This window comes from Leptonychotes weddellii, chromosome 11, assembly GCF_054177405.1.
Source record: "Leptonychotes weddellii isolate Sample4059 chromosome 11, ASM5417740v2, whole genome shotgun sequence".
In the NCBI taxonomy this organism is placed as follows: domain Eukaryota; kingdom Metazoa; phylum Chordata; class Mammalia; order Carnivora; family Phocidae; genus Leptonychotes; species Leptonychotes weddellii.
The window spans coordinates 5389426-5415721 of NC_138379.1; the positions used below are offsets into that span (position 1 = coordinate 5389426).

Consider the following 26296-nt stretch of genomic DNA (forward strand, 5'->3'; position numbering starts at 1 on the left):
CAGCCTTTTGCCGGCTGGCCCACCCCGAAGGCTTGCTCCTTTCCCATCTTCCCCTCCTCAGCTCCCTCGAGCTCTCAGCTCTTCTCTTTTTCCCTTCTGCACACACCACCCCAGGCTGTCAGAACCAGAAGGGCATTCAGAAAGCACTCCATCCAACTTGCTTCCTAGTTTACAAATGACAAAACTGAAGCCCACTGCCTCCTTATGCAGTATCCTTCCCTCCATGCCAGGTGACTCCAAAGGATGCCCTCCACTCTCCTGTACGGTTGGGGGGCCTCACCTCCTTCCCCAGCCCGAGGTGTCGAAGCCTTGGCTCCAGAGAGAACATGAGCTCCCTGCAGGTCTGCCAGAGGCTCCGGACTTCTTCCGGGTGCTGCTGAGCCGCCTCACTCCCCAGGATCACACGTTCCAGCTTCTCCTGCAGGGGAAGAGGCCATTGGCTCGGCCACACCGCCAAGCCTGTCTTCTGGACCTTCCACACCCACCCCCCAGCTCCTCTCCTGCAGTCTAGGACCCGGCTCAAAGTGCGGCTGACAGGCTAGCAGCATCGGTATTGCTTGAGAAATGTTGAGCCTCAGGCCCCACAGCAGACCCGTTCAGTCAGAAGCTGCATTTCAACAAGACGGCCAGACAACTTGTGTGTGCGAGTGCCGAGAGCCCAGGTGTAAGAGTGGCCTCTGCCCGAGATGGGCCCAAGCTCACAGTGCCAGTGAGGGACTCACCGTGCCCGGCCTCTCCACCATCCCCAGTGATGAGATGACCAGGCTCCATTTTCGCAAGCACTTAAGTTCATACATCCTCCCCTTGTATGCCCTCAGGTCAGCATAGTCAGGAAGAAACACTGCTTTCCCTTTATATGTGACAGGCATGGCAGTGACAGGGTCAAGGTTCCACTTAGGCCCCCACTCCCATCCCGCCGGCCCCAAATTCCTCACCTTCCCCAGCCCTCCCTCAACTCACCTTGGGCAGGTTGGGAACAAACTTGGTGTCGCCAAAGGACTTGTAGTTGCCCATGTTGGAGTAGACACCTGCAGCATAGACCAGGAACGCCTGGGGGGAGGCGGGCATCAGAGACCCAGAAACACAGCCCCCCCACAACCGGACCCCACCCCAGGGAGGTTCCCTCCTGAGATGTTAACACCCAGAGGAACCAGTATAGGCAAGGCTGGGAAATCTGGGGGCAGGACCCAGATCCCGGCAGGCCCCAGTCTGGTCCCAACATACTTTCACAGACCAATCTTCACACACCCAGTGTCCAGCCAAACCAGTCTTCTCAGCAGCCCCCAAACACACCCACCTTTGTTCCCGCTATGCCCAGCACCCTCTCAGCCTCCCGCGGCTGTTCTGTATGAGCTCTGAAGCCCAGCTGAAACACTGTCTCTGCCTCCTTCTGCAGAAAGCCTGTCTTCTGCCCCCAACCAGCCAGGCAGCTGGAACTGGAAGCATCCAATGTTAGAGCTGGAGGGGCCTTGATCATCTGCTCTATAGCTTTTGCAGGCCGAAAACTTAGTCTCCCTTCCTCTGGCAACAAGACCTCAATCGTCCTCTTGGGAAGGGGGAATCTCCCTTCCCTGACTCCGGGGGTAGTCCCAGGCTCAAGCTAGACAGTAAGAGCCCTACCCAGGCATTTCCTAGTGGCAAAGAGCCTCTGTTTTTATACTAGGGATCATGGAGCCTGGAGCCCCTGGAGCTCCCCTGTTGGAGTGAAGAAAGAAAGTAGGGCTGAGAGATGAAGATTGCATCAAAATGGTATCCCTGATCCCCTGAATCCAGCCGTGACTGAAGCCTGCACTAGCCCTGGACTTTTCAATTATGTGAGGCAGTAACGCTCTCTTTTTTAAAGTAGACCTTATTTTTCAGAGCATTTCAGATCCACAGCAAAACTGGGAAGAAAGTATACAGATTCCCCATGTACCTGCTGCCCCCCGACACGAACAGCCCTCCATATTATCAACGTCTCCCACTGGAGTGGCACATTTGTGACAACTGATGAACCTACCTGGACACATCATCACCCAAGACCACAGTCTACATTAGGGTTCACTCTTGGTGTACACTCTATGGGTTTGGACAAATGGATGGCATATATCCACTCCTACATACGATACATTATACTATAGTTTCACCACCCTATATATCCTTCCCCTCAATGCCTGGCAACCACTGATCTTTTTTACTATCTCCATGGTTTTGTCTTTTCCAGAATATCATATAGATGGAATCAAACATATGTAGGCTTTTCAGATTGGCTTCTTTCACTTAGTAATATGCATTTGACTTCCCCCTGTCTTTTCATGGCTTGATACCTCATTTCTTTCTAGCACTGAATAATATTCCATTGTCTGGGTGGATCACAATTTGTCAACTCAGCTAGTGAAGGACATCTTGGTTGCTCTCATTGTTGGCAGTTGTGAATAAAGCTGCTACAAACATCCATGTGCAGGCTTTTGTGTGGACATAAGTTTTTACCTCCTTTCGAATTTCACCTCAGTAAATGGCAAGAAGCATGATTGCTGGATCATATAGTAAGAGCAGATTTCTTTTGCAAGAAACTGCCAAACTACCTTCCACAGTGGCCGTATGAGTTTGCATTCCCAGCAGCAATGAACAAGAGTTCCTGTTTCTGCACATCTGCAACACCATTTGGTGTTGTCATGTTTTGGATTTCGGCAAAGCTAATGGCTGTGTAGTGGTTATCTCATTATTTTACTTATTTGCAATTCCCTAATGACATAGGACATGGAACATCTCTTCACACGCTTACTTGCCATCTGCATTTCTTCTTGGGGAAAGTATCCGTTACAGTCTTTGGCCCATTTAATTGGGTTGCTTGTTCTCTTACTGTTGAGTTTTAAGAGTTCTTTATATATTCTGGCTAGGAGTCCTTTATCAAATATTATCTTTTGCAAATGTTTTTTCCCAGTCTGTGGCTTGATTTTTTATTCTCTTGACAATGTCTTTCACAAAGCAGAACTTTTTAATTATATTGAAGCCCAGCTTATCAACTATTTCTTTACAGATCATACTTGGTGTTGTATCATAAAAAATCATCTCCATACCCAAGGTCATCTAGATTTTCTATGTTATCTTCTGGGAGTTTTACAGTTTTGTATTTAACATTTAAATCTGTGATCCACTTTGAATTAACTTTTGTGAAAGATGTAAGGTCCATGTCTGGTCTAGATTCTCTTTCTTTCTTTTCTTTTTTTTGCATGTGGATGTCCAGGTGTTCCAGAACCATTTGCTGAAAAGACTATTTTTACTCCATTGTGTTGCTTTGCTCCTTTGTCAAATATCAGTTGACTGTATTTATGGGGGTCTATTTCTGGGCTCTTTATTCTTTTTTTTTTTTTTTTAAAGATTTTTATTTATTTATTTGAGAGAGAGAGAATGAGAGAGAGCACATGAGAGAGGGGAGGGTCAGAGGGAGAAGCAGACTCCCTGCTGAGCAGGGAGCCCGATGCGGGACTCGATCTAGGGACTCCAGGATCATGACCTGAGCCGAAGGCAGTCGCTTAACCAACTGAGCCACCCAGGCGCCCCTGGGCTCTTTATTCTATTGCATTGATCTATTTGTCTGCCCTTTTGCCAACACCACACTATCTTGATTACTGTAGCTTTAGAGTAAGTCTTAAAGTTGAGTGGTGCTGATCCTCCAACTTGGTTCTTCTTCTTCACTCTTTCCCCAATATTGTGTTGAAAATAAAATAACTTGCTGGGATTTTTAATCACATTGCATTGAATCTATAGATAGAGTTGGGAAGAACTGACATCTTTTTTTTTTTTTTAAGATTTTATTTATTTATTGGAGAGAGTGAGAGCACAAGCAGAGTGAGGGGAAGAGGGAGAAGCAGATTCCCCACTGAGCAAGGAGCCCAACATGGGGCTTGATCCCAGGACCCTGGGATCATGACCTGAGCCAAAGGCAGACGCTTAACCAACTGAGCCACCCAGGCGCCCCAAGAACTGACATCCTGACAATACAGAATCTTCCTATTCATGAACATGGACTATTTATTTAGTTCTTTGGTGTCTTTATTTATTTATTTAGTTCTTTGGTATCTTTCATCAGGTTTGTAGTTTTCCTCATTTAAGTTTTGTACATGTTTTGTTGTATTTTTAAACTACATATTTCACTTTCTTGTGTGCTATTTAGAAATGGTATTATGGTTTTAATTTCAAATTCTTTTTTTTTATAATTTTTTTTTTAAGATTTTATCTATTTATTTGACAGAGAGAGACACAGCGAGAGAGGGAACACAAGCAGGGGGAGTGGGAGAGGGAGAAGCAGGCTTCCCACGGAGCAGGGAGCCCAATGCGGGGCTCGATCCCAGGACCCTGGGATCATGACCTGAGCCAAAGGCAGATGCTTAATGACTGAGCCACCCAGGTGCCCCTTAATTTCAAATTCTTATGGTTCCTTTCTGGTATATTAAAAGCAACTTACACATATATATATATATATTTAAAATTTTTCTTTATTTGTCAAAGGGGGTGAGAGAGCACAAGCAGGGAGAGAGGCAGGCAGAAGGAGAAGCAGGCTCCCTGCTGAGCAAGGAGCCCAATGTGGGACTCAATCCCAGGACCCTGGGATCATGACCTGAGCTGAAGGCAGACACTTAACTGGCTGAGCCACCCAGGCATCCCCTGACTTTTTCATATTAACTTTGTACCCTGCAACCTTGCTATAATCGCTTATGAGTCCCAGGAATTTTTTGGTCAGTTCTTTTGCATTTTGTACATAGATGGTCAATCATATTTTCTGCGAACAAAGACAGTTTTGTGTCTCCCTTCTTAATCTGCATACGTTTTATTTCCTGTTCTTGCCTTACTGCATTAGCTAGGACTTCTGGTACAATGCTGAAAAACAGTGGTGAGGGGACTTGCATGCCTTGTTCCTGATCTTAGTGGGAAAGCTTTGAGCTTTTCACCATTAAATATGATGTTAGCTGTAGGGCTTTTGTAGATAGGCTTTATCTTTATCAATTTGAGGAAGCTCCCCTCTATTCCTAATTTACTTAGTTTTATCATGAATGGGTGCTGAATTTTATCAAATGCTTTTTCTGCATCTATTGATATGATCATGTGGTTTTCTCCTTTAGCTTGTTGATGTGATGAATTATTTATTTCCAAATGTTGAACCAGATTTGCACACCCAGGATAAATCCTACTTGGTCATTGGTTTTTTATACATTGTTGGATTTGATTTGCTAATGTTTTGCTGAGGATTTTTGCATCTATGTAAATGAGAAATAATGGTCTGTAGTTTTCTTTTCTTGTAATGCCTTAGTTTGGTTTTGGTGTTAGGATAATGTTGGCCTCATAGAATTAATTAGGAAGGATTCCCTCTGTTCCTCTCTTTTTGAAAGAGATTATAGAGAACTGTATAATGTTGTCCTTAAATGTTTTGGTATAATTCACCAGTGAACCCATGTGAGCCTGGTGTTTTCTGTTTGGGAAGATTATTAATTATCGATTCAATTTCCTTAAGGCCCATGGGATTTATAGTGATGTTTCATCTTTCATTTCTGATATTAATAGTTTATGATTTCTCTCTTATTCCCTTAGACTGGTCAGAGGCTTATGAATCGTTGTGGTCTAAATGTTTGTGTCCCCCATCCCAATTCATACATTGAACTCTAACCCCCAAAGTGATGGTATTAGAAGGTGGGGCCCTTGGGAGGTGGTTAGGTCATGAGGGCAAGAGCCCTCATCATTGGAATTAGTGCCCTTACAAGAGACACCAAAGAGCTAGTTCATCCATTCCACCATGATAGGACACAGTGAAGTCAGCAGTGTGCAAATCGGAAGAGGGCTTTCACCAAAACTTGACCGAGCTGGCACCCTGAACTTGGACTTTCATATGAGAAATAAATTTCTGTTTATAAGCCCCTCAGTGGTATTTTGTTATAGCAGCCCCAAAAGACATCAATTTTGCTGATCTTTTCAAAGAACCAGCTTTTGGTTTCATTAAGTTTCCCTACTGATTTCCTGTTTTCAATTTTATTGATTTCTGCTCTAATTCTTTTTATTTCTTCTGCTACTTTGGATCTAATTTGCTCTTTTTTTTTTTTTCCTAAGGTGGAAACAGACGATTGATTTTAGATCTTTCTTCTTTTCTAATATATGCTTCAATGCTATAAATTTTCCTCTAAGCATTGCTTTTGCTGCATCCCACAAATTTTGATAATTTGTTTTCATTTTAGTTCAATATATACATATATATATGCATGGGGGTGGGGGAGGCAGAGGGAGAGGGAGAGGGAGTCTTAAGCAGATTCTGTGCTGAGCCCAGAGCCCAACATGGGGCTCAATCTCACAACCCTGAGATCCCGACCTGAGCCAAAACCAAGAGTTGGATGCTTAACTGACTGCGCCGCTCAGGTGCCTGTAAAAAAATACATATATTTTTAAGTAGTCTCCACACTGGGCCATCAATGCAGGACTTGAACTCACAACCCTAAGATCAAGACCTGAGTTGAGATCGAGCAGTCTCCCTCTGCTGCTCCCCCTGCTTGTGCTCACTCTCTCTCCGTCAAATAAATAAATAAATAAAATCTTAAAAAAAAAAAAAAAAAAAAGTCAGCCACTTCACTGACTGAGCCACTCAGGCGCCCCTTAGTTCAAAATATTTTAAAATTTCTCTTGAGATTTCTTCTTTGACCCACGTATTATTTAGAAGTGTGTTGTTTATTTTATTTTTTTAAGATTTTATTTATTTATTTGACAGAGAGAGACACAGCGAGAGAGGGAACACAAGCATGGGGAGTGGGAGAAGGAGAAGCAGGCTTCCTGCTGAGTAGGGAGCCCGATGTGGGGCTCGATCCCAGGACCCTGGGATCATGACCTGAGCCGAAGGCAGACGCTTAACGTCTGAGCCACCCAGGCACCCCTAGAAGTGTGTTGTTTAATCTCCAAGTATTTGAGGATTTTCCAGTTATCTTTCTGTTACTGGTATCTAATTTAATTCCATTTTGATCTGAGAGCAGACATTGTATTACTTCCATTCTTTTAAATTTGTTAAGGTGTGTTTTATAGATCTGAATGTGGTCTATCTCAGTGGATCGTCCACATAAGCTCGAGAATACATATTCTGCTGTTGTTGGATGAAGTAGACTATAGATGTCTTGATATCCAGCTGACTGATGGTGTTGTTGAGTTCAACTATGTCCTTACTGATTTTCTGCCTGCTAGATTTGTCTGATAGAAGGGTGTTAAAGTCTCCAACTATAGTAGTGGATTCATCTATTTCTCCTTATAGTTGCATCAGTTTTTGTCCCGAATATTTTGATACTGTTAGACATACACATTAAAGACTGTTGTCTTCTTGGAGAACTGACCCTTTTATCATTATGTAATGCCCTCTTTATCCCTGATAACTCTCCAGGCTCTGAAGTTTGCAAAATTAATATAGCTACTCCCACTTTCTTTTGATTAGTGTTGGCATGGTATATCTTTCTCTATCCATTTATATTTAAGTGGGCTTCTTGTAGACAAGATATATTTCAGTCTTGTTTTTTGATCCATTCTGACAATCTGTCTTTTATTTTTTATTTTATTTTATTTTTATTTTTTTAAAGATTTTATTTTATTTATTTGACAGAGAGAGAGAGAGACAGCTAGAGAGGGAACACAAGCAGGGGGAGTAGGAGAGGGAGAAGCAGGTTCCTGGCCGAGCAGGGAGCCCGATGCGGAGCTCAATCCCAGGACCCTGGGATCATGACCTGAGCCGAAGGCAGACGCTTAACAACTGAGCCACCCAGGCGCCCCTTATTTTTTATTTTAAAAATATATTATTTATTTATTTGACAGAGAGAGACACAGCGAGAGAGGGAACACAACCAGGGGGGAGTGGGAGAGGGAGAAGCAGGCTTCCCACTGAGCAGAGAGCCCGATGTGGGGCTCGATCCCAGGACCCCGGGATCACGACCCGAGCCGAAGGCAGACGCTTAACGACTGAGCCACCCAGGCACCCCAATCTCTGTCTTTTAACTGGTACATTTAGACCACTGTCATTCACAGTGATCACTGATATGGTTGGATTAGTATCTACCATATTTGTTACTGTTTTCTATTTGTTGTCCTTGTTCTTTGTTCCTATTTTTGTCTTCCATTCTTTTTCTGCCTTTTGTAGTTTTAACTCAGCCTTTTACATGAGTCCATTTCCTCTCTTTTCTTAGCTTATCAGTTATACTTTTTTACTTTTTAGTGTTGCCCTAGATTTTGCAATATGCCTTTATAACTAATCCAAGTCCACTGTCATATAACACTATATCGCCCCATGGATAGCATGACACCTTATAATAACCTTATAATAACAAAGTAATTCTAATTCCTGTCTCCTCTCCCTTGCATCACTGCTGTCATTTATTTCACCTATATAAAAGCACACATAAGTTTTATATAGGTATGAATATGTAAATTACATATAATGTAGATAAACATAAGCATGCATAATCAAATACCCTGTTCCTATTATTTTGAACAAATGGTTATCTCTTAGATTAAGAATAAAAAAAAAAAAGTACGTTTTTTTTTACCTTCAGTTTTTCCTTCTCCAATGCACTCCCTTTCTTACATAGATTTCAGTTTCAGACCTCTGTCGTTTTTCTTTTCCCTGAAGAACTTTTGACCTTTCTTGCAAAGCAGGTCCACCGGCAATACATGACCTCAATTTTTGTTTGTCTGACAAAATCTGTTATTCCTTCACTTTTGAAGGATAATCTCACAAGGTACAGAATCCTAGGCTGGTGGCTTTTTGTATTAACACTTCAAATACTTCAATCTACTCTCTTCTTGCTTGTGTGGTTTCTGAGGAGTTGGATGCAATTCTTATCTTTGCTCCTCTAAAGGTAGGATCCATTTTTCCTCCAGCTTCTTCTTCTAGGACTTTTACTTTGATTTTCTGTAGTTTTTTTGGCATTTAATATTCCACTTAGTGTTCGCTGAGCTTCATGGATCCATGGTTTATTATATGACATTAATTTGGGGAAATTCTCAATCATTATTGTTTCAGATATTTCTTTGTTTTCTTTCTTCCTCTTCTGGTATTCCCATTACGTATTCGTTATACCTCCTGTGGTTGCCCTATAGTTCTTAGATACTCCGTTCTGTGTTTTTCAGTCTTTTCTCTCTGCTGGTCAGTTCTTAAGATTTCTATTGGGATAGCCTCAAGCTCAGTGAGTCACTCCTCAGCTGTGTCAAGTCTACTAACAGAGACTATTAGTAAGCCCAGCAAAGGCATTCTTCATTTCTGTGTCTTCTGACTTCTAGCAGTTTGGGTTCTTTCTTAGGATTTCCATCTCTCTGCCCATCTGTTCTTGCATGTTGTCTGCTTTTTCCATTAGAGCCCTTAGCATATCAGCCACAGTTGTTTTAACTCCTGGTCTGGTAAGTCCAACATCCCTGCCATGTCGGAATCTGCTTCGGGTACTTTCTCTGTCTCTTCGAACTGCGTTTTTTGCCTTTAGTATGTTTTGTCATTTTTTCTTGATAGCCAGACATGATGCACTGGGTAAAAGGAACTGCTGTAAATAGGCCTTTAGTAATGCGATGGTAAGGTGTGGGAGCAGGAGAAGCATTCTCCAGTCCCACGATTAGGTCTCAGCAGTCTTTCAGTGAGCTTTTACCTCACTGAACTTTACATGTGCTTCTCAGTCCCGCGTCCCCACCCTCCCCCTTAGGTGGGACAGGATGACGAGAACTGTCTGGAATGGGATATTTTCCTCCACCCAGGTCAGTTAGGCTCTGATAAAACCCTAGCAGGCTAGGTTCTAGAGATACAGTTTCTCCTGAGAGCAAACTGTGAAGAACAGAATGTTCTGGCATTTTTTCAAAAATGATTCCCTTTCCCCTCCCCCTGCCAGAAGCACAAGGGGCTTTTTCTCTGAAATTCATTGTGAGGACCAAGATCCTGGAGGTAAAACTCCCCAAATTCCCAAAAGTGTGGAGGCCCCTCCTCTGCGTGGGTCCTCCTGGAGTTTTTAACTCTCAGAGCTGTCCACACTGAGCCTCCAGTGATTTGTCAATCACAGTTCAGGTTTTCCGACTCCAGCACCAGCTCTGGGGGAGGCTTCTGTTCATGAATTTTTACGCTGGTGAGTTGTGATTCTCTGTACCCACCTGTCTGTCTCTCCAATTTGGGGGCAGCAGTTAGCCCTGTGCCCTCACTTCTCTTAAGGACATAAGAAACGTTATTGATTTTTCCAGTTAGTTCCAGTTAGTTCACATTTTACTTGCTAGGACAGACTGGTGACTTATAAGCTACTTACATGCTGGACTAGAAACCGGAAGTCATGATTTTCATTTTCACTTAAGCCAATTTGAGGTGGATTTCTGCTATTTGCAAGCAAAAGTATCCCACTGAGAACAGTAATACTTAGCTTGCACTTTCCCCAGCCATTAACTCTTTTAATGAGTAAGTCAAGGTCTAGAAATGGGATGTGATTACTAAGTTAAAGAAAGGGAGAAGAAACAGCCTGGGCCTCAGCTCAGAGATAAGCAATCCAATCCCTTTATTTTACATGTAGAAACACAGGCCATTTTCTCATACATTCTTGGTGAAACTTTTGTAAAGATGGTTTAACAACATCAATCACTTGTAAACGTACAGAGCCTTTGATCCAACAATGCTACTTCTAGAAATAGATCCTACTCACACAGGGGCACAAGTATGCTCACTGTGGCACTATTTCTAGGAAGAATCAAGAACAATCCAAATGTCCAACAATAAGGAAAAGATTAAATTGATTATGGTATACACTGCAGTGGAGTGCTTCACGGTCAACAAAAAGGATGAACTGGATTTATATGTACCCCGTGGAAGTTCTCCAAGACGTGGTGTTCAATTAAAAAAAAAAAAGAAAGAAAAAAGCAGAACTCCTAAGAACATGGAGAGCATGATCTCATTTACATAAAAGACAAAATGAGGAACCAGTGCACGTGTGCATGTACGTGTAGGAATGCAATACACAGACAGAGGACTCAAAAGGCTGCACACCCCACCATCCAACGTTCGTGTTTCATTTTGTGCCTTTCTGCACTGTGGCAATGCACTACAAATACATCTAAATATTACTTGGCCAACAGACCCACAAACAAACAAAAGCCAGGGGACAGGCAGGGACCCACACATGCCAGAGAAAGATCTGGTTCGGATCTCAGACCTCCTGATTCCTACCCTGGACTCACTCCTCTACCATCTCGGAGTGTCCGTAGCTGTTTCCTTTACTCACAGCGGCCACCATTTATCTTGGAGTCAGGTCACTGCAACCCTAGGAGGTACAGACCCTCATGCACATTTTCTAGATGAGAAGACTGAGGCTCCAGGAGAGGTTCCTGTATTTGTAGCCCTTGGTCTAATCTACAGAGAAAGACCTTTGTACCTCTGCTTGTGGTCCCTCATACCCAGAAGCCACTCAGGAAATGCCGGATGACCTAAAAGAACTGACCTGATACTCCTCCTCGGTAAGGCCCTCAGACAGGGCATGCTGGCGCAGCTGGTCGGGGTCCTGGGCACGGAAGAGGCGGCTGAGCAGCGCATAGATGTAGGGGGCCTCAGGGGAGGTCTGCAACAGCACAGCCAGGCCTCCATACCAGGCAGCCCGTGACAGATGGTGGGCATAGAGGCGCTCTGTGGGTGACAGCAGACGGAAGGCCTCCCGGCAGTCCAGGCTAAACACACCGATGTCATTGGGCAGGATGTACTGGGCGTCCGCCATGGGCCCTGCTGAGAACCATCACCATCATCACAGCTGTCATTTACCACACACCAACTACACACCTAGCTAAGCACTCTCATGGTCTCATTTAATCCTCCCCCAAACCCATTCACAGATATGCTAACTGAGGCTCAGAGGTTAGGTGACTCATGCGAAGATATTACAAAATACACTGGTGGGTCATATTTGGCCTGGGGCCCCTCAACCTTAAAGATTGAGTTCAACTACCTAGTATTACAGATAGGGAAACTGAGTCCCAGAGAGGCTAGGAGCTTTGCCTACTAACACAAGGGAGAGGACAGAAGCAGAGACCTGCATCTCTAGACTCCCAGCCCAGGCCCTTCAGGCTCCCCTTCTCTTTCTCTGACTTCCTAGCCTCCTCTTCAGAATTCTCCTGTAAGTTCTTCAATTCCACCCACCACTGTGTTCACAAGGACAGAGTTCCAGGCTACCAGCTGGAAGACCCAGGTTCCAAACCTGGTTCAACCCTAGACTCCTAAAACCAAGTCAGTTGTTTCACTTTTCTGTGCCTCAGTTTCCACCTCTGTAAAATGGGGGTGATAATAAGGCCAACCTCATCAGGAGGGTGTGCAATCTGTCTCACTCTCATCCTTCTAAATGCCTTTTCTTTGGCCCTCCATCCTCCCACCGTCTCCCTGTGCTTCGCCAGGGGAGCTACAGAGCCACATTAGTTCGGAGCTGGAAGAAAACTCATTTTACAGACAGAGAGACTGAGGCTTAGAGAGGCCACGAAACTTACCGAAGTCTCACAGTTCCGCTGGGACCCGGGATCTCCCAACCCAGCGCATTTTCCACACCGCCCTCCCTTAACCCGAATGAGTGTCCAGCCTCCCCCACCACTCCGGATGCTCCGCCCCAGTAGCACAACCCTCGGGGTTAACTCTTTGCTGCCCGGGAGGGTTCCTTGGCCTCGGGGCCGCGATGAATGTGGAAGGGGTACTGGATGAAAGGCAGAAACAGAATAATCTTGCGTTCGGTCCAGACTCGCCCTGTCCCCCGAGGATGACGCATTGTGACCCCGAAACCCGGGCGCCGCTCCTCACCTGCAGCAGCTGCTCTCATCGCAAACTCACTTCCTGCTTCCGGCTCCCCCATTCATTGGGGCTCCACGAACTCCGCCCCCCGCGGCCAATTGCCGGGCTTCGGGGCCCGGATGGGCGTCAGCTCCAGCCAATAGGCGCACCACGGCGCGCTCCGCCGGCCCGCGGCTCCCCGCTCCCGGGCCCTACTGGGCCGCCGGCGGGACGGCCCCTGCGGCCCTAGCCTTTGTCCGCGAGGGTGCAGGCTCGGCGGCCAGGAAACTGAGTGGCCGGCCTGGGCGCGGCCCAGTCCCGGCAGACCGGGCTGACAGGGTCCCTTCGAGTCCGTGCGGGGCGGCATGGGTGTCAGGTACGGACCGGCAGGGACTTCCCCACAGAGCCCCAGCGCCGCTCTCCTTTGGGTCCCCGGACCTCAGTTTTGCAGGTGGGAACCTGCGCTCTGGAAGTGATGTGACTCCCTCTCCCTCACTGGATTCGAGGGTTAAGGGTGGAGACTCTTAGGACACTGCGAACCTACAAGGCCAGCTGCCGGGCCTGAGCTGAGGCGATCACCCCCGTGCGGGGACAAGTGCTTCACTGCCCCGCCATCGATTCGCGGGGGCTTGGAAGGCAGCCGCTAAACATCTCTGAGCCTCAGTTTCCTCAGCACAAAGAGACGAGGGGCCTGGAGTTGGTTGGTGCTTGCCCGATGCCTGATGGAAGGGAGAGCTGCCTGTGACCCCAAAAGGCTGCCCAGGACAGAGCTGGGCCTGAGGTCCACCTTTGCACGTCTGGATGGACTCACAAGAGGACGACCTGGGTTGGGCATGGCATGTCCAAGTGCTGGCACCAGGCCTGGGCTCAGCGGGGAGCATTGAGAGGGGCCTGGGTCAGCGTGGGCAGAGGCAGGCCATCTAAGGTCCAATCAGGCCCCCATCATCTACTGGTTGTGTGGCCTTGGGTGGGACACTTTACCTCTCTGAGTCTTCCTCAGCCAGAAAACCCAGCTAACAATTGTCTCCACTCCGAAGGATGCTGTAGCCCTGAGTGAACTGATGACTGGGCAGTCTGCTCCCTAGTGTTATGCCCAGAGGGGCTGGAGAAAGGGAATACCTGAAATCCACACACTCTCCTTGCCCTACCTTTGCCACACCTGTGTCTGGGCTCACAGCTTACACAGGCTGCCACACCTGTGTCTGCATCTGCCCACCATTGATGCCAGTTGCTCATTTATGAAAGTGCCCAAAGGCCTGCTTGACACAACAATGCTGCTGTTGGCTCTAGTGACCATTATCATCACAGGGAGGAGCTCAAGCTCAATAAATTCTCTGTGTCCTTAGGAAAGTCCCACCTCTTCTTCCTGTGCTTCAATTTTTATTGTCTTTAAAATGGGTATACTCCCCTGACTTGGGTGAATTTGAGATGGGCACCAGCAAAGGAGGTAGTGCTCTCTAGCCACCAATGGGCAGCTCAGGCTAGTAAAAGATCCCAGTATTCCTGGCATTCTCAAACAAGCAGCGTTTTTATGTTCACAGTTAATACACGAGGTCCTGTGTTAACAGCTTGACATGGAGGATATTTCATTCTTGTAACAACCCTGATAGGATATCATCACTTTACCCATTGTAGGAGATGGGGAAACTGAGGCTAATAGGTTCATTGACTTCCCTAGGACACCCAGGCTATCCTCAGGTGTCCCTGAACCGGGATCTAGCCTTCCTGAGAACTTCCACCACACTGTCCCCTCCACTGGCCCCAGCGCACACACGCATATAATCATACGAAGTCTACTCACTGGAGTCACGACCATCCCTAGCCTTGGTTCTTCCCTATGGAAATGCAGGAAGGGAAGGTGAGGAAGTAACATTAAATACCTACTGTATTACAGGGCTCTCAGTACATTCACAGCCATCTGGTGATATAAAAATTGCTATTCCATTTAACAGGTGAGGAGACTGAGGCTCCAAGAGCTGGAAAGGGGCAGAGGTGGGCCAAGATCAGGGCTGTCTTACCCTCCACCACTACCTCCAAGTTCTCCCTGGGGTGGTACCATGCTCTTTGCTTGTCTCTCCTCCTTCCTCTCCTTGCTGGAAACAGAAGCGGAACATCCCCTACCTGGCTCCCAACAGGGTCAGAAGAGAGAACTGGATTCCCAGTGGTATGTGCGTGTGTGTGTATTCTCACATCTGCCTGATCAGGCAGCCCCATCTTGGCTCCCCCACTGTGGCATGTGATGCTCCGGGAGCAGGAATCTCATCACATCCCCTTTTCACCACCCACAGGAGCCCTCTGTCCTATCGAGAGCCCTGGGTCTGGTCTCTGTGGCCCCTACCACTTGTGTGACCTGCAGCAGGCCCTCCCCTTGGAATCTATACTCCCTAAGGCTCTAGCGGCTGTCTTCAACTGGGGATGATGCCCAGGTCAGGCCTGTACTTAGAAGCCTCATTTTCAGAAATTTTTTATACTCCAGAACCTCCATCTGCTGGTCTCCCTAGCTTGCTCCCCCCAGGAATGGTCTGAAAGCAACCCCAGCAGCACACTGAGCCTGCCTTGGCTCTCAGAGAGAGGTGCCACTTAGCCAAGATGAGTAAGGGTCCAGTTCGGACTTGGTCTCCATGGCAACCGAGGGCCATCAGGCCTCAGCCCAATGTCCTCACCCCCCATGTCTCTTTTCTGCTGCTCCAGACCTGGCCCCTTGGTCGGTCAAGCATGGTCCCTGCCACATGTTTGCACATGCAGTTCCGGTGACCTGAGCTGCCCTCCCCATTCTCCCACCCCCGTCCAAGGAAAGCAGCACGGTGTGATGGAGGAGGTCAGGCTGAGGCCAGGCAGGCAGTCACGGGTTTGAATCCCGGCTTGGCCACTTTCTAGCTGTGTGACTTGGCACATGTGCCTTAATCTCCCCGTAAACAGAAATGGTAACACCTCCCCCTCCCCGGGGTTACTGTGAGGATTAAACAGCAAAGCCTCCTGGTTCATGCTCCATTAACATAGTTATGAGCAGAAGTGGCACCGCGCAGGGCATGGTGGGCACTTGGTAATAGTAGCCCTTCCGTCACAGCCAGCACTCTGGGAGCGCGAGTCCTCTCTCCTCCCTCCGCTCCTGACTGTCCACAAGCGAGGTTCCAAAGCCTCCATCCAGCGTCAGCGCAGCCCGTAACGTCTTGCTCCAGCCTTCTTTCTGCCCCCACTAGTGCCTCTGCTCCAGCCGCTCAACCCCTCACTCAGGTCCCTGCTTCCTCACACCTGAGCCCGTGCTCAGCCTCCCCCCTGCCCAGAGCGCCATCCCCTTCGGTGGGGAGTTCCCACGCGAGCCCCCCTCACTCTCCCGCCCGCTTGGGAGACCTGCTCCACAGCCCTTGATGACTCTCTGCTGCTGGTACGCAGGAAACTGTGTTGTCGTCCGGCAATTTGGTCTGTCGTCCGCTAGACTGTGAATTCCACCGGGCAGGGAACCAAGTCTGATCGTCTCTGTGTTTCCAGAGCCCACTTGGCACGGAGTCCAGCCCATAGTGGGTATCAGCAGATGCCGGCCCCAGCCTGCTGCCCACCCGTCACTCATGCGGGGGCTGGCAGCATTGCACGCATGCTGGACACGTGGGATTTGTGAGGGCAGCTGAGCAGCGAGGTTTATAGAGGAACCCAGGGCAGCAGCAGGGTGAATATCTGGAGCTGGGTCGGCAGGCTCAGGGCACAGCCAGCCTAAGCTGGGGGTCAGGGACCCATGGCCCCTTCACTCCCCCAGGGACACAGTGTAGGCGGCATGACGTGGGACACCCCAGGAAGGGCCAGGGCATAGGGGTGGGCTTCCCTCCATCAGCCCAGGACAGAGCTGGTGCTGAGGGCCCCGTCATTCTGACTGGGGTAGGGGTTTCAGGGACCAGAGTTAAGAGGGGAGGAGCACAGCCCATCCAACACGTCCATCTGGTGTGGCTATGCACCAGCGGGTAGAGTCCCACATGCAGAGCTCCCTCTGGGCTGCAGGAGGTGGGGGACCTAGGTGGGCAGGTGGGCATGGCAGCCGGGGCCTGGGGAAGCCTAGTCCAGCGGTCCCTGGAAAATGAGGCGGACGCAGCCATGCTCGCCGGTGAGCCAGGCGCCACAAAAGGGGCAGGCAGCGTGGAAAGCGTGGGTGCCATGGGGCAGTGGTGTCTGGGCCCAGTAGCGGGCAGTCTTCTCGGAACAGACGTGGCCGCAGGGTGCAAAGGCATGGCTGGGTGGCCCAGGGTCCAGACAGAGGCCGGCCTCCTGGCCAAGCCACAGGGGGACATAGGGCCCCACGAGGCGACAGAGAGGACACTCTCGCTCCTGGGGGCCCCGCTCTCTCCTGCAGCCCCAGCCGTGGTAGCCGTGGACGTGGCCACACCGGACGTAGACCCAGGGTTGCTGCTTGTCGGGTGCCGTGCGGCCCCGGGCCGGACTGGGGAAGGCCAGGGTGCTGAGGCCCACAGGGCACTGGGGCCGGGCCGCGTTCGCCTCCTGCCGCTGGGCCTCCAGCTGCTTCAGTGTGGGTGCCCTCAGCAGCCCTGCTGGTGTGCGCCACAGCAGAGTGGCCCCACACAGGTCAATGAGGGAGCCGTCCTGCAGCACATTGGACTCGTTTTCCACCTGCCAGAGACAGCAGAAGGGCCTTACTGCTCAAGAGGGCACCAAACCCCTGGCCGTCGGGCAGCCATCACCCCAGCCAAGCCACCTGTCCATCCCACCAAACCTCCCTGGAGAGAACACCCTGGACAGGGGGCTAGGGCAGAGGAGAGGGGAGGCCTGGGGCAGAGGAGGAGTGAGGACAGAGGCAGAGGGGCCAGGAGGGCTAAGAAGCCACGTGGGAGGGCAAGTCAATGCTCCCAGGCATGCGCTGTCCCTCACAGTGGGACGTGGGCCTTGATCACTTCATCTGTCAAATCAGGAGATCTGGACCAAAATGAGACCCAGGCTCTCCTCTGAGGGCACAGTGGGAAACTCTTCTATCTGAAACACGGGGGACTCGGCCCACGGCAGCTGTCCTCATGGCTGTGGTTAAAAGCAAGGACTCTAGAGCTAGCCGGCCTGGGTGTGAATTCTGGCTTCACTGCTGACTAACTCTGCATCCCTGGTCGAGTAACTCAACCTCTCTGGGTCTTAATTTCCTTATCCTCGGGATGGATGCTACTTCCCATGCTTCCCGTTATCTCAAGTGGTTCTCACGAATCAACCATTGCAAACGCTTGGAACGGAACCTGGAACATAGTAGGTACTCCACAAGTGAATGCTAGTGAAATTCACAGGCACAGTTTTTAAAAATAACGTTTCCCCAACTCTCCCGGTAGAATCGATGCTCTGGAGAGAGAAGCCGTGCTCTTCCCTGAGATTTCGCCTCCACTGGCCCCATGTGCTCATACGCTGGAATGGCTCTGCATGGCCCATTTGAGCAGCCTGGCCACATGACCTTGGGCTGGCCCCGACGTCTCTCTAGGACTCTCTCCTGGCTCCGAACCTTGGTTCTCTGATCTGTGCCATGGGGAGCCTTCACCGTCACCTCTGTCAGAACTCCTCCAAGGGCCCTTCCCCGCTAGGCAAGGATAATAAGGCTAAATCTGTCTGAACGTGAGAGACACGTTACAGACTGTCAACACTTTAGGCTATAAACTGCTCACACATGGGCCAAGTGTCATCCTCGTAAGAGGCTGTGATTTTTTCAGCTGCCGGCATCCCTAAAGTCACTTGGTACCGCAGTGTTTATGTCTGCTCTACCACACGCCACCCCACGGACCTCCAGCAATATGTGGGCTATGTTTTGGGGACCGTGGTCTGGCCCTCTCTGTGGGGCAAGTGGTGCATGGCCCCCAGACGGAGCCTGATGGGGCTCCCTTGTATCGGAGGGCAGGAGATCAGGGGGAAGGGCCCGGGAGGGATGAGGGGAGGGGGTGGGCATGGAGCAGGCCACCTACCAGCTTCCCTCGCTGCTGTGCAGAGCGGCTGTCCCTCAGAGAGTACACATTCCCACAGACCGATATCTCCCTCCAGACACCCGGGGCCGAGTCCTCAGAGAAGCCGCCCGCTGGGTGCATCACCAGGACACCATTGGTGGTTAAGCCATCCATCAGGCCGTCAGGGGTCCGCCACTTGGCCGCCCGCTCCTGGGACCACATGCGGGATCAGATCATATCCCCGAGTGGCCCCCCGGCAGGCTGTCAGCCACGGATGCTGCCCCTTTACCCTCAAGGTCAGAGGTGGCCCAGAGAGGACCAGAATGGACGCTGCACGGCCATGGGCATCGCCTGAACTCTCGGAGCCTCACGGTGCTCATTTTTTAAGTGGCATCACTAATGCCAGCCCAGGTCATGGTTAGGACGACTGCCGGGCTGGTCCATCCCCCCAGGGCGCTGCCCGTCCCTCCCCTACCCCTCTGCTCACTCTCAGATGAGGTGCCAGTCCCTGCCTGGGGGTGGGCTCACTCACTCCAAGGAAGATGTTGCTGGAGGCATCGAAACCAGCGGCGTAGATGCGGGCAGTATAGGGTGGCCGGCGGTCACAGAGGATGCGGCAGGCATAGCGGGAGATGGTGCTCTGGGCTGAGGGGCCCTCAGCAGCCCCTCCTCCGGGGGATGTGTCTGTTACCACAAAGTCGATCATGTTCTCCGTGGAGCGGCCGATCTGTGAGGAAGGGGAGAGCAAGTACAGGGGTGCCGTGTGTGCAGGTCAATCCCACGGGCTTCCCAACCCTCCCACCGGGTTCCCAGCAGCTGCTCCGCTTGTAGGGTCACCAAATAATGAGGAGGAGCCCTCTGGGCTCTCAGCTGGAGTCGCCAAATCCAGTCCCTGGGGTCTGGGGTCTTCTCTGTCTCCCCCACTCAATAAAAATGAGTTGATTTATTTGATAGACCAGTGAAAAGGTGACACCCAGTCTGGGAGTGCCCAAACATTAGCAGCAAATAGCAAATTTTTTGTATGTACTAGATACCATGCCAAGCACTTCATGTACAATACCTCCGCTAATCTACCCGATAATTGTACGTTATTGGCCCCACTGTACAGATGAGGAAACTGAGGCCCAGAGCGAGTACGTTAAGTGACTCTTGCCCAAAGTCACCTAGCTGGTAGGTGATGGAGCTGGGATCTGACCCAGGCAGTATGACTCTCACGCCACACTCTGAACCCCGATAATTGTACGTTATTGGCCCCGCTGTACAGATGAGGAAACTGAGGCCCAGAGCGAGTACGTTAAGTGATTCTTGCCCAAAGTCACCTAGCTGGTAGGTGATGGAGCTGGGATCTGACCCAGGCAGTATGACTCTCACGCCACACTCTGAACCCCTAAGCTGCATGGCCTCCCGTGGCCTGGGTGTCTGGTCCTGGGTTTTAAATTTTGATGTAGCCACTGATTTGCTGTGTGACTCCAGGAAGTCAACAGCCCTCCTTGGACATCCCACTTCTTCATCTGGAGTGTAGTCGATTACACTGAGTGCCCCCAAAGCAACTTCACCACGGCCTTCAGTCTTCCAGGTTCACCCTGGAATGCCCGCAGAGCTGCACATCGAGACCTGGTGGCCCAGTGGCCAAGAGGCGCACAGAGGGGCCTGAGCCATACCTGGAACATGTCCGTGTCGCTGTCATGTGTGTACTCGACGATGACCGAGTGGCTCCGGGACAGCGTGTACGAGATGCTGTGCTGGCCGCGGTTACTCAGTGCCTGGTGGGGAGAAAGGAGAAGTCACTTCCCAGGGCATGTGGCCAGGAGAAGTGTGAGCCTCGGAGTCAGAGGCTGGAACCCAAAGCCCACTGGCCAAGGCCAGCGAAGGGGCAGCTCTACCCTTGCCGAGGATGTACTGGGCAGCCAGCATTATACGCAGGTTACCTTATTTGACCCCTATAGCCACCCCAAGAAGGAGACATCATTATCATGCCCATTTTACAGTGGAGGGAACCGCAGCTCAGAGGGGAGAAGAAACTGGCCTAAAGACACACAGCTGGACACAGGAGAGCCTGTATCTCAACCCAAGTCCTCTGAAGCCAAAGGCTTTTCCTTTGTCATTGCTGTGTGATTGTCACGTCCCTTCTCTGAGCTGTGGCTGCCTCGAAATGATGCTGATCATTTCCATGCAGTGACTGGGGTCTGGTCATCAAAGAAACATTCTGCAAACTGTGACGCATAGTACATTACAAAGGATCTCCCCTCGGCACCATTTCTCTGGCAGCCCAAGGCAGCGAGTGAGGACATGGTGGGCTCCCCTGTTCTGGTGGGGCCGTGGGTGGGTAGGACCGGGAAGGCCGAAGACCTGGGACTTGGGCGGGCAGCGCAGGACCTCTGTCCAGGTCCACTGGGACAAGCTGCTTGCCTTGGATACAAGCGGTGTGGAGATGTGGTGCATGACGTCGGGCTTCACGCCGTTGGCATGGGGCCGGCGGCTCAGCGCCAGGCGGCTTCTCCGGCGACCCTTGTCCCCACTTGCCAGACACCCATTGTAGCTGTGGATGTAGGGGTTTAAAAAGAAGGGGTTGCAGGGAGAAAGAGAGAGAGAGAGAGAGAAAGTGAGCCCCTGAGAGATTTGGAGGAACTGCCAACTTCTGGGCAGAGTCTCCCTTCATAAACAAGCCCTACAACCACCTGAAACTAGGAGACCCTACGCTATCAAATCAGTGCGCTTGGGGAGTAGAGTAAGGGGCAGAATATCTTAAAAGGCCTTTCATTCAATTATCCAGGTTTCCTGGACACCTGACTGGTCAGCTGCAGGGCCCTGGGGTGCCACAGAGGGCACATCGCAGGTCAGTTCTGTCCCCTCGCTGGCAGAGAAGGGGTGTCCTGAGCTTTTCAAGGAAGCAGGGCACCAACTGCACCACAGGCCCAGAGGCAGGAGAAAGGAATGCTCAGATCAGGTTTCTGAGAGGGCTAACACATTTACTAGGCCTTGAAGAACTGGAAAGGATTCACCTTTACAGCAAACTATCATTTACGACACCACAAGTACGACTGGAAACCAGAATGAAAGAAAAAACAGACCCACAATGCCACCACCTCCATATATCCATACATGTCAAATTTCTACCTTCCTTCCAGCTTTTATCCGGAGGGACTGACTGTGGAAGGCAAAGATGGGGTGAGTCACAGCCTTGATCACTGTCATGTACTGGAGCCTCCTGTGTTCCTGGTGTTTCACGTTATTAATTACTAATGGAATCCATGCAATGTCCTGCCAGGCAAGTATCTTTCTTCCCATTTTACAGATGAGGAAAATTGAGGCTCAGGGAGGTAAAATGACCTGCCCGAGGTCCCAGGCTAGTAAGTGAAAAAGTCAGAGATTGGAACTCGGGTCTGTCTGACTCCGGCCTCTCTTGCAGAAGCCCTTCCAGAGGGAAGGCTCACCCCAAGCAAAGGGCCTGAGGCTGGCAGGGTTTGGTGAGATCAGGGAGTGGTGACTTGGGTGTGAACTTAAGTAGAGGCAGATGAAGCTGGCGGAAGGGCCCTGAACACCAAGCTTAGGAGTCTGGACTTTATTCTGCGAGACTAGGGAGCCACGGAAGGTTCTGGAGCAGGGAGTAGCAGGATGAAGAGCTGCCAAATACAGACAAAGACCACTTGAATCAGAGTTTTCTCTTGAGCTTGTTAAAATGTAGATTCCCTGGCTCCACCCATGGAGATTCAGATTCTGTAGGTTGGGGATGGGACTATCAGTGGGGCTTTTCAATACGCTCTCTGGGTGGCTCTATAGCCAGTGTGGGGCTTCACTGCTCTACTGAGAAAAAACAGCTGCCAAGAGGGCCTCTACCCTTAGGTCTGCACTCTCCCTCATCGGTGGCCTCGCCCTCAGCTGGAAAATCTGCCCTTCCTTTGGGACACCAAGCAGCTGTTTTTCTCCTGCGAGCAGCCCTGAGAGGGGCAAAATCACTTTTGGCCTCAGAAGTTCTTCCCACTTATGGGGTGTGGGGCAGTTCTGGACACAGGCTCGGGGCTCAGATGGGCCTGGCTTAAATCCTGGCTCTTCCACTTATCACATGACCTCTGTAAAATGGTGCTAATTAATCAGGACCTACCTCGCAGGTTCATTGTGAGAACTAAATGACATAAAGCATTTAAAAACGCTTGGCACGGGGTTTGACATATATATAGCAAGCCGTTGATAAATGTTAACTTATTAGGAAAAAGCACATGGTATATACATGTCAGCAAACAGTGGCCATTATTATTTCTAAATAATCATAATGATAGCATAGCTTATCAAATATCTTCTGGGCAGATGGCAGAGAGAGAGGCCAAAAGGAGGTGTGGATGGGGGAATAAGAAGAGGGATCTGTGCCTGGGGGCAGTGCTACTGGGTGATGCAAGGATCCTGGTCAGGCGGAGACCAAGAAGGGGTGAGGTCTAGCCACCAACTCACATCGCTTCCCCTCTCCTGGCCTCAGGTTTCTCATCTGTAGCATGAGGATCAGCTGCGGCTTAGTCAAAGTGCACTAGACCTAGAGTAAGAAAGACCTAGGTCCGAATCCCAGCCCTGCCACTTACCAGCTGTGTGCCCTTGGACCAGTCACTTCCCCTCTCTGAGCCTCGGTTTCCTCACCTCCTTCCTCACAGCATCTTTGTGAAGATTGAAATGAAATAATGTCCATGAAAGGGCTTGGCACAAGCCTGCCTCCCAGAACACTTGATATGTGCCAGGCACCGTCCTACGTGCTTTACAGAAATCACCTCATTCATTCCTCTGACAACCCTCTGAGGTATTATTATCGTCCCTATTTGTAAGATGGGAAAATGGAGGCACAGGGAAGTTAAGCAACTTGCAGAGGCAGGATTTGAACCAAGCATTTTTGCTGGAGAACCAGAGTTCTTCACCCCGGACTACATACGCTAGGTGCTTTATGAAAGGCAGATGGTGCTACTTCTTTTCTGATCGGAAACTTAGGTGGGCAGTTAGAGTTTTCTCAGCAATTTATAAAAAATGGGAAAATAAAATAACAGGAATTGTGGTGGGTTTGGTCAATTCTGTCTCTCAGTTGGGAAGGTGAGAAGGGACAAACAGCAGAAGGTCATATGTGGGGAGAGCTGGGGCCCTTGGTCTGGTTGCCCTGGGGGGTGCCTGGTGCCCTGCCCCACCTGGACCAGGGTCGCTCACCCCAGGACTATGAGTTCGCCATACTTGATGGGCTCCTCGCCTGGCTGTGCATCTTCACCAGAAGAGAGGACACAAGAGCCCTGGCTCCCTGGATGCCGGAGATCTGAGGTTCGGGGAGACCCCACTTCAGGGTTTCCTTCTAGCACCATTCTGGGCAGAGTGGGAGAGGAGAAAAAGAATTTTGCAACCTCCCATCCCAACCCCCTCAACGCCAGCTCAGGCCTGCTGCAGGGCCACCTAGGCTAAGGCCGAAGTGACCTTTCACCACCTCTGTTGCTATGGCAACTGCTCCACCTCTGCCTCCTTTAAACTGTCCCGGGGTTGCTGGGATACCAGGGAAGGGAAATGGGTGGGATGTAACCAAGAGGAGAGGGCCCCACATTCAGAGGGTCAGGATGTTCGGTGGGGCCAGCCGGTGGACCAACATGGGGTGGCCAGAGGCTTCTTTCTGGCCAGGACACCAGTCTGGGATCTGCTTGGAAGAGGGACACCTCAAGAGTTAGAGAGGACCCTTATTCCTCATCTTAGACTCAGTTCCTGGATTTGGCTCTTGGCCCCAGTGCCTCTGAGTAACCCTTCTGTCGGGTTTTGGGAATCTATCTATCCATCTTAATCATTCAGCCCCTTTGCAGGTCTAGGCCTCTGTCTGTCTGTCTTTTTTCTCAATGACTCTCTGTCCTCCTGGGCTGTCCTTTTCACCGTCTCTCTTCCCACCCTCCTCCCCATCTCCGTCTGTCTGGCCACATTCCTCTCCCCATCCATCTGCCTCAGTCTCCCCACCTTGGCCTCAGCCGGCGGGCAGGCCTCTGGACCCCTCCCGGGTGCGCGCCCACTCCCTCCCCCAGGTGTCTGTCTGCAGTCCCAGGGCCGCCCGGGTCTCTGGAGGCCTGTGGGGGCGGCGCTCCCCCCTCCGGCTGGGGCTGCAGCAGAGCCCGTCTCCGCAGGAAGCCTGTTTGGAAAACATCCCCGCGCGGGAGGGACTGCGCTGGGGCAGGCCCGCGCCCGGCGCCCGGGGCAGGCACAATGACGGCCCAGCGCATACGCAGATACACACCCGGCGGCCCCTCGCCACAAACACGCGCGCGCACGCACACAGTCCCGCACACCCCGAGCCCCGCGGGCAGTGCCCAGACGGGCGCCGGGCCCACCCGGAACCCGAGAGCGCGCAAACAGCCCCCCACGCCCGCCCTGGGACCCACTCCGCCTGCCACCCCCAGACGCGCAAACACGCCCCCCGCGCCCGCCGGGGCCCGCCCGGCGCAGCCCCCGCCCCCTCCGCCCCGGCGGTCTCACCTGGCCGCGCTCCCGGTCCCTCTCGGCGCCGCTCCCTTCGCGCCTCGCCCCTGCTCGGCCCCGGGGCCGCTGCGGCGGGATGGGCCCGGCCCGCGGCGGCTCCGCGCTGCCTCGTCACGGGGACACCCGGGGCCGGGAGAGGGGGCGAACGCGAACCGCCACACTCCGCCCCCTGTCCCGATGCCCCGCCCCGTTGGGTCCGCCCCCCCGGAGCCCCGCCCCACCCTAGACTCCGCCCCTTGCGGCGAGGCTTAACTTTAGTCAACAGAGCCCGGCCCCTCTGGGGAGACCACGCCCCTTCCCTCACCCCTCCCCAGACTCTGGGAAGCTCCGCCCACCACTCTGTCTCAGGAACTCCCTAGCCAGTCTTCGCTGGTTCGGGGACTCTCCGGTGTCTTTGAGCCTCATCCCCCGGTTCAGGCTCCCAGACCCAGCCCTCATTTCTGGGGACTTCCGGGTTCTCCCAGAGACAGGGGCGCCCCCTCTCTCACTGCAAGCCGGAGCCTTCGCACTGGGCGTGAGGCCCCTTTCCCCACCTTTGGCTGGGACTCTCCACCTCCAGGCTGAGACCCCGCCTCCCAAATGGGAACCCGCGGAATTAGAGGAGAGAAGAGGGGGCTGGAAAGAGAGAAGGAAAATACTAGAGGAATCGGAGGAGGGGGGTGTCCGTTAGCAGGGAGGCCGAGGAAAATGCTGCAATTGACTCGACTCACAGACCTGTCTTCAGCCTAGCTCGGCCACTTTCTCGCTGGGTGACCTCTGGACGGCTCTGGGCCCCGGGGTGTCCGGGAACACCTCCCTCCTTCCCTCTAGCACACACACACTACCTGAGAAGCCACAAAGGGGATGGAGACCTTTGGGAGCACGCAGCTCCTTCTGGGCCTGGGCTTGCAAGAGATCTATCAGTCTATGCCAGGTGCCATGCCCTGTGCTTTGAGCAAAATAAGGCCTTTAATTTCTGGGAGGCAGGCACGATAATCCCCCATTTTACAGATGAGAAAACAGATTTGTACAAACCTAACTTGGATGTGGTTATCTTGCTAGAAAGGGACCAAGGGCAGATCTCAGCTGTGTGACTCCAATATCTGGACTCCTAACTTCTATACCTTGTTATGATGAAGAATGGCAGGATGGGGATCAGAGGTGCAGAGCAGGAGAG

At 51.1% G+C, this 26296-nt stretch overlaps 2 protein-coding genes across 6 annotated transcripts in view; both read right to left on the reverse strand.

The window, feature by feature from the left end:
• The window catches only part of DPP3 (dipeptidyl peptidase 3), a 31868-nt gene extending 18984 nt beyond the window's left edge, over window positions 1–12884 (reverse strand). The window contains exons 1-4 of one of the 5 annotated variants that reach the window (XM_031020192.2): window positions 12785–12884; window positions 11451–11728; window positions 961–1050; window positions 281–418 (exon numbers count right to left, since the gene is read on the reverse strand). In XM_031020192.2, the coding sequence (XP_030876052.2) occupies window positions 281–418; window positions 961–1050; window positions 11451–11728; window positions 12785–12836 (558 nt within the window). In that variant the 5' untranslated portion in view covers window positions 12837–12884. Of the gene's footprint in view, window positions 1–280; window positions 419–960; window positions 1051–11450; window positions 11729–12480; window positions 12742–12784 lie in introns of those variants that run through there. The other 4 variants (XM_006749073.3, XM_031020190.2, XM_031020191.2 and 1 more) reach the window with 4 other exon arrangements.
• Window positions 12885–14261: 1377 nt separating this feature from the next.
• PELI3 (pellino E3 ubiquitin protein ligase family member 3) lies at window positions 14262–25303 on the reverse strand. The gene is made up of 8 exons (XM_081797731.1): window positions 25138–25303; window positions 23845–23994; window positions 23238–23309; window positions 21076–21205; window positions 20328–20429; window positions 19199–19393; window positions 18688–18876; window positions 14262–17368 (listed from the first exon to the last, which is right to left on the reverse strand). The coding sequence occupies exons 2-8, from the start codon at window positions 23991–23993 to the stop codon at window positions 16799–16801; spliced, it is 1407 nt and encodes a 468-aa protein (XP_081653857.1). The 5' UTR covers window position 23994; window positions 25138–25303; the 3' UTR covers window positions 14262–16798.
• Window positions 25304–26296: the final 993 nt, after the last annotated feature.

Bases quoted from the DNA above. Each gene is read 5' to 3' on its own strand.
- PELI3 (XM_081797731.1), bottom strand. From the start codon at position 23,993: ATGGTGCTAGAAGGAAACCCTGAAGTGGGGTCTCCCCGAACCTCAGAT. The intron at 20,430-21,075 runs GCAAGCAGCTTG...TCTCCCCACCAG, and splicing joins CCACACCGCTTGTATCCAAG to GCACTGAGTAACCGCGGCCA. The intron at 17,369-18,687 runs GTAGGTGGCCTG...TGTCTCTGGCAG, and splicing joins CACAGCAGCGAGGGAAGCTG to GTGGAAAACGAGTCCAATGT.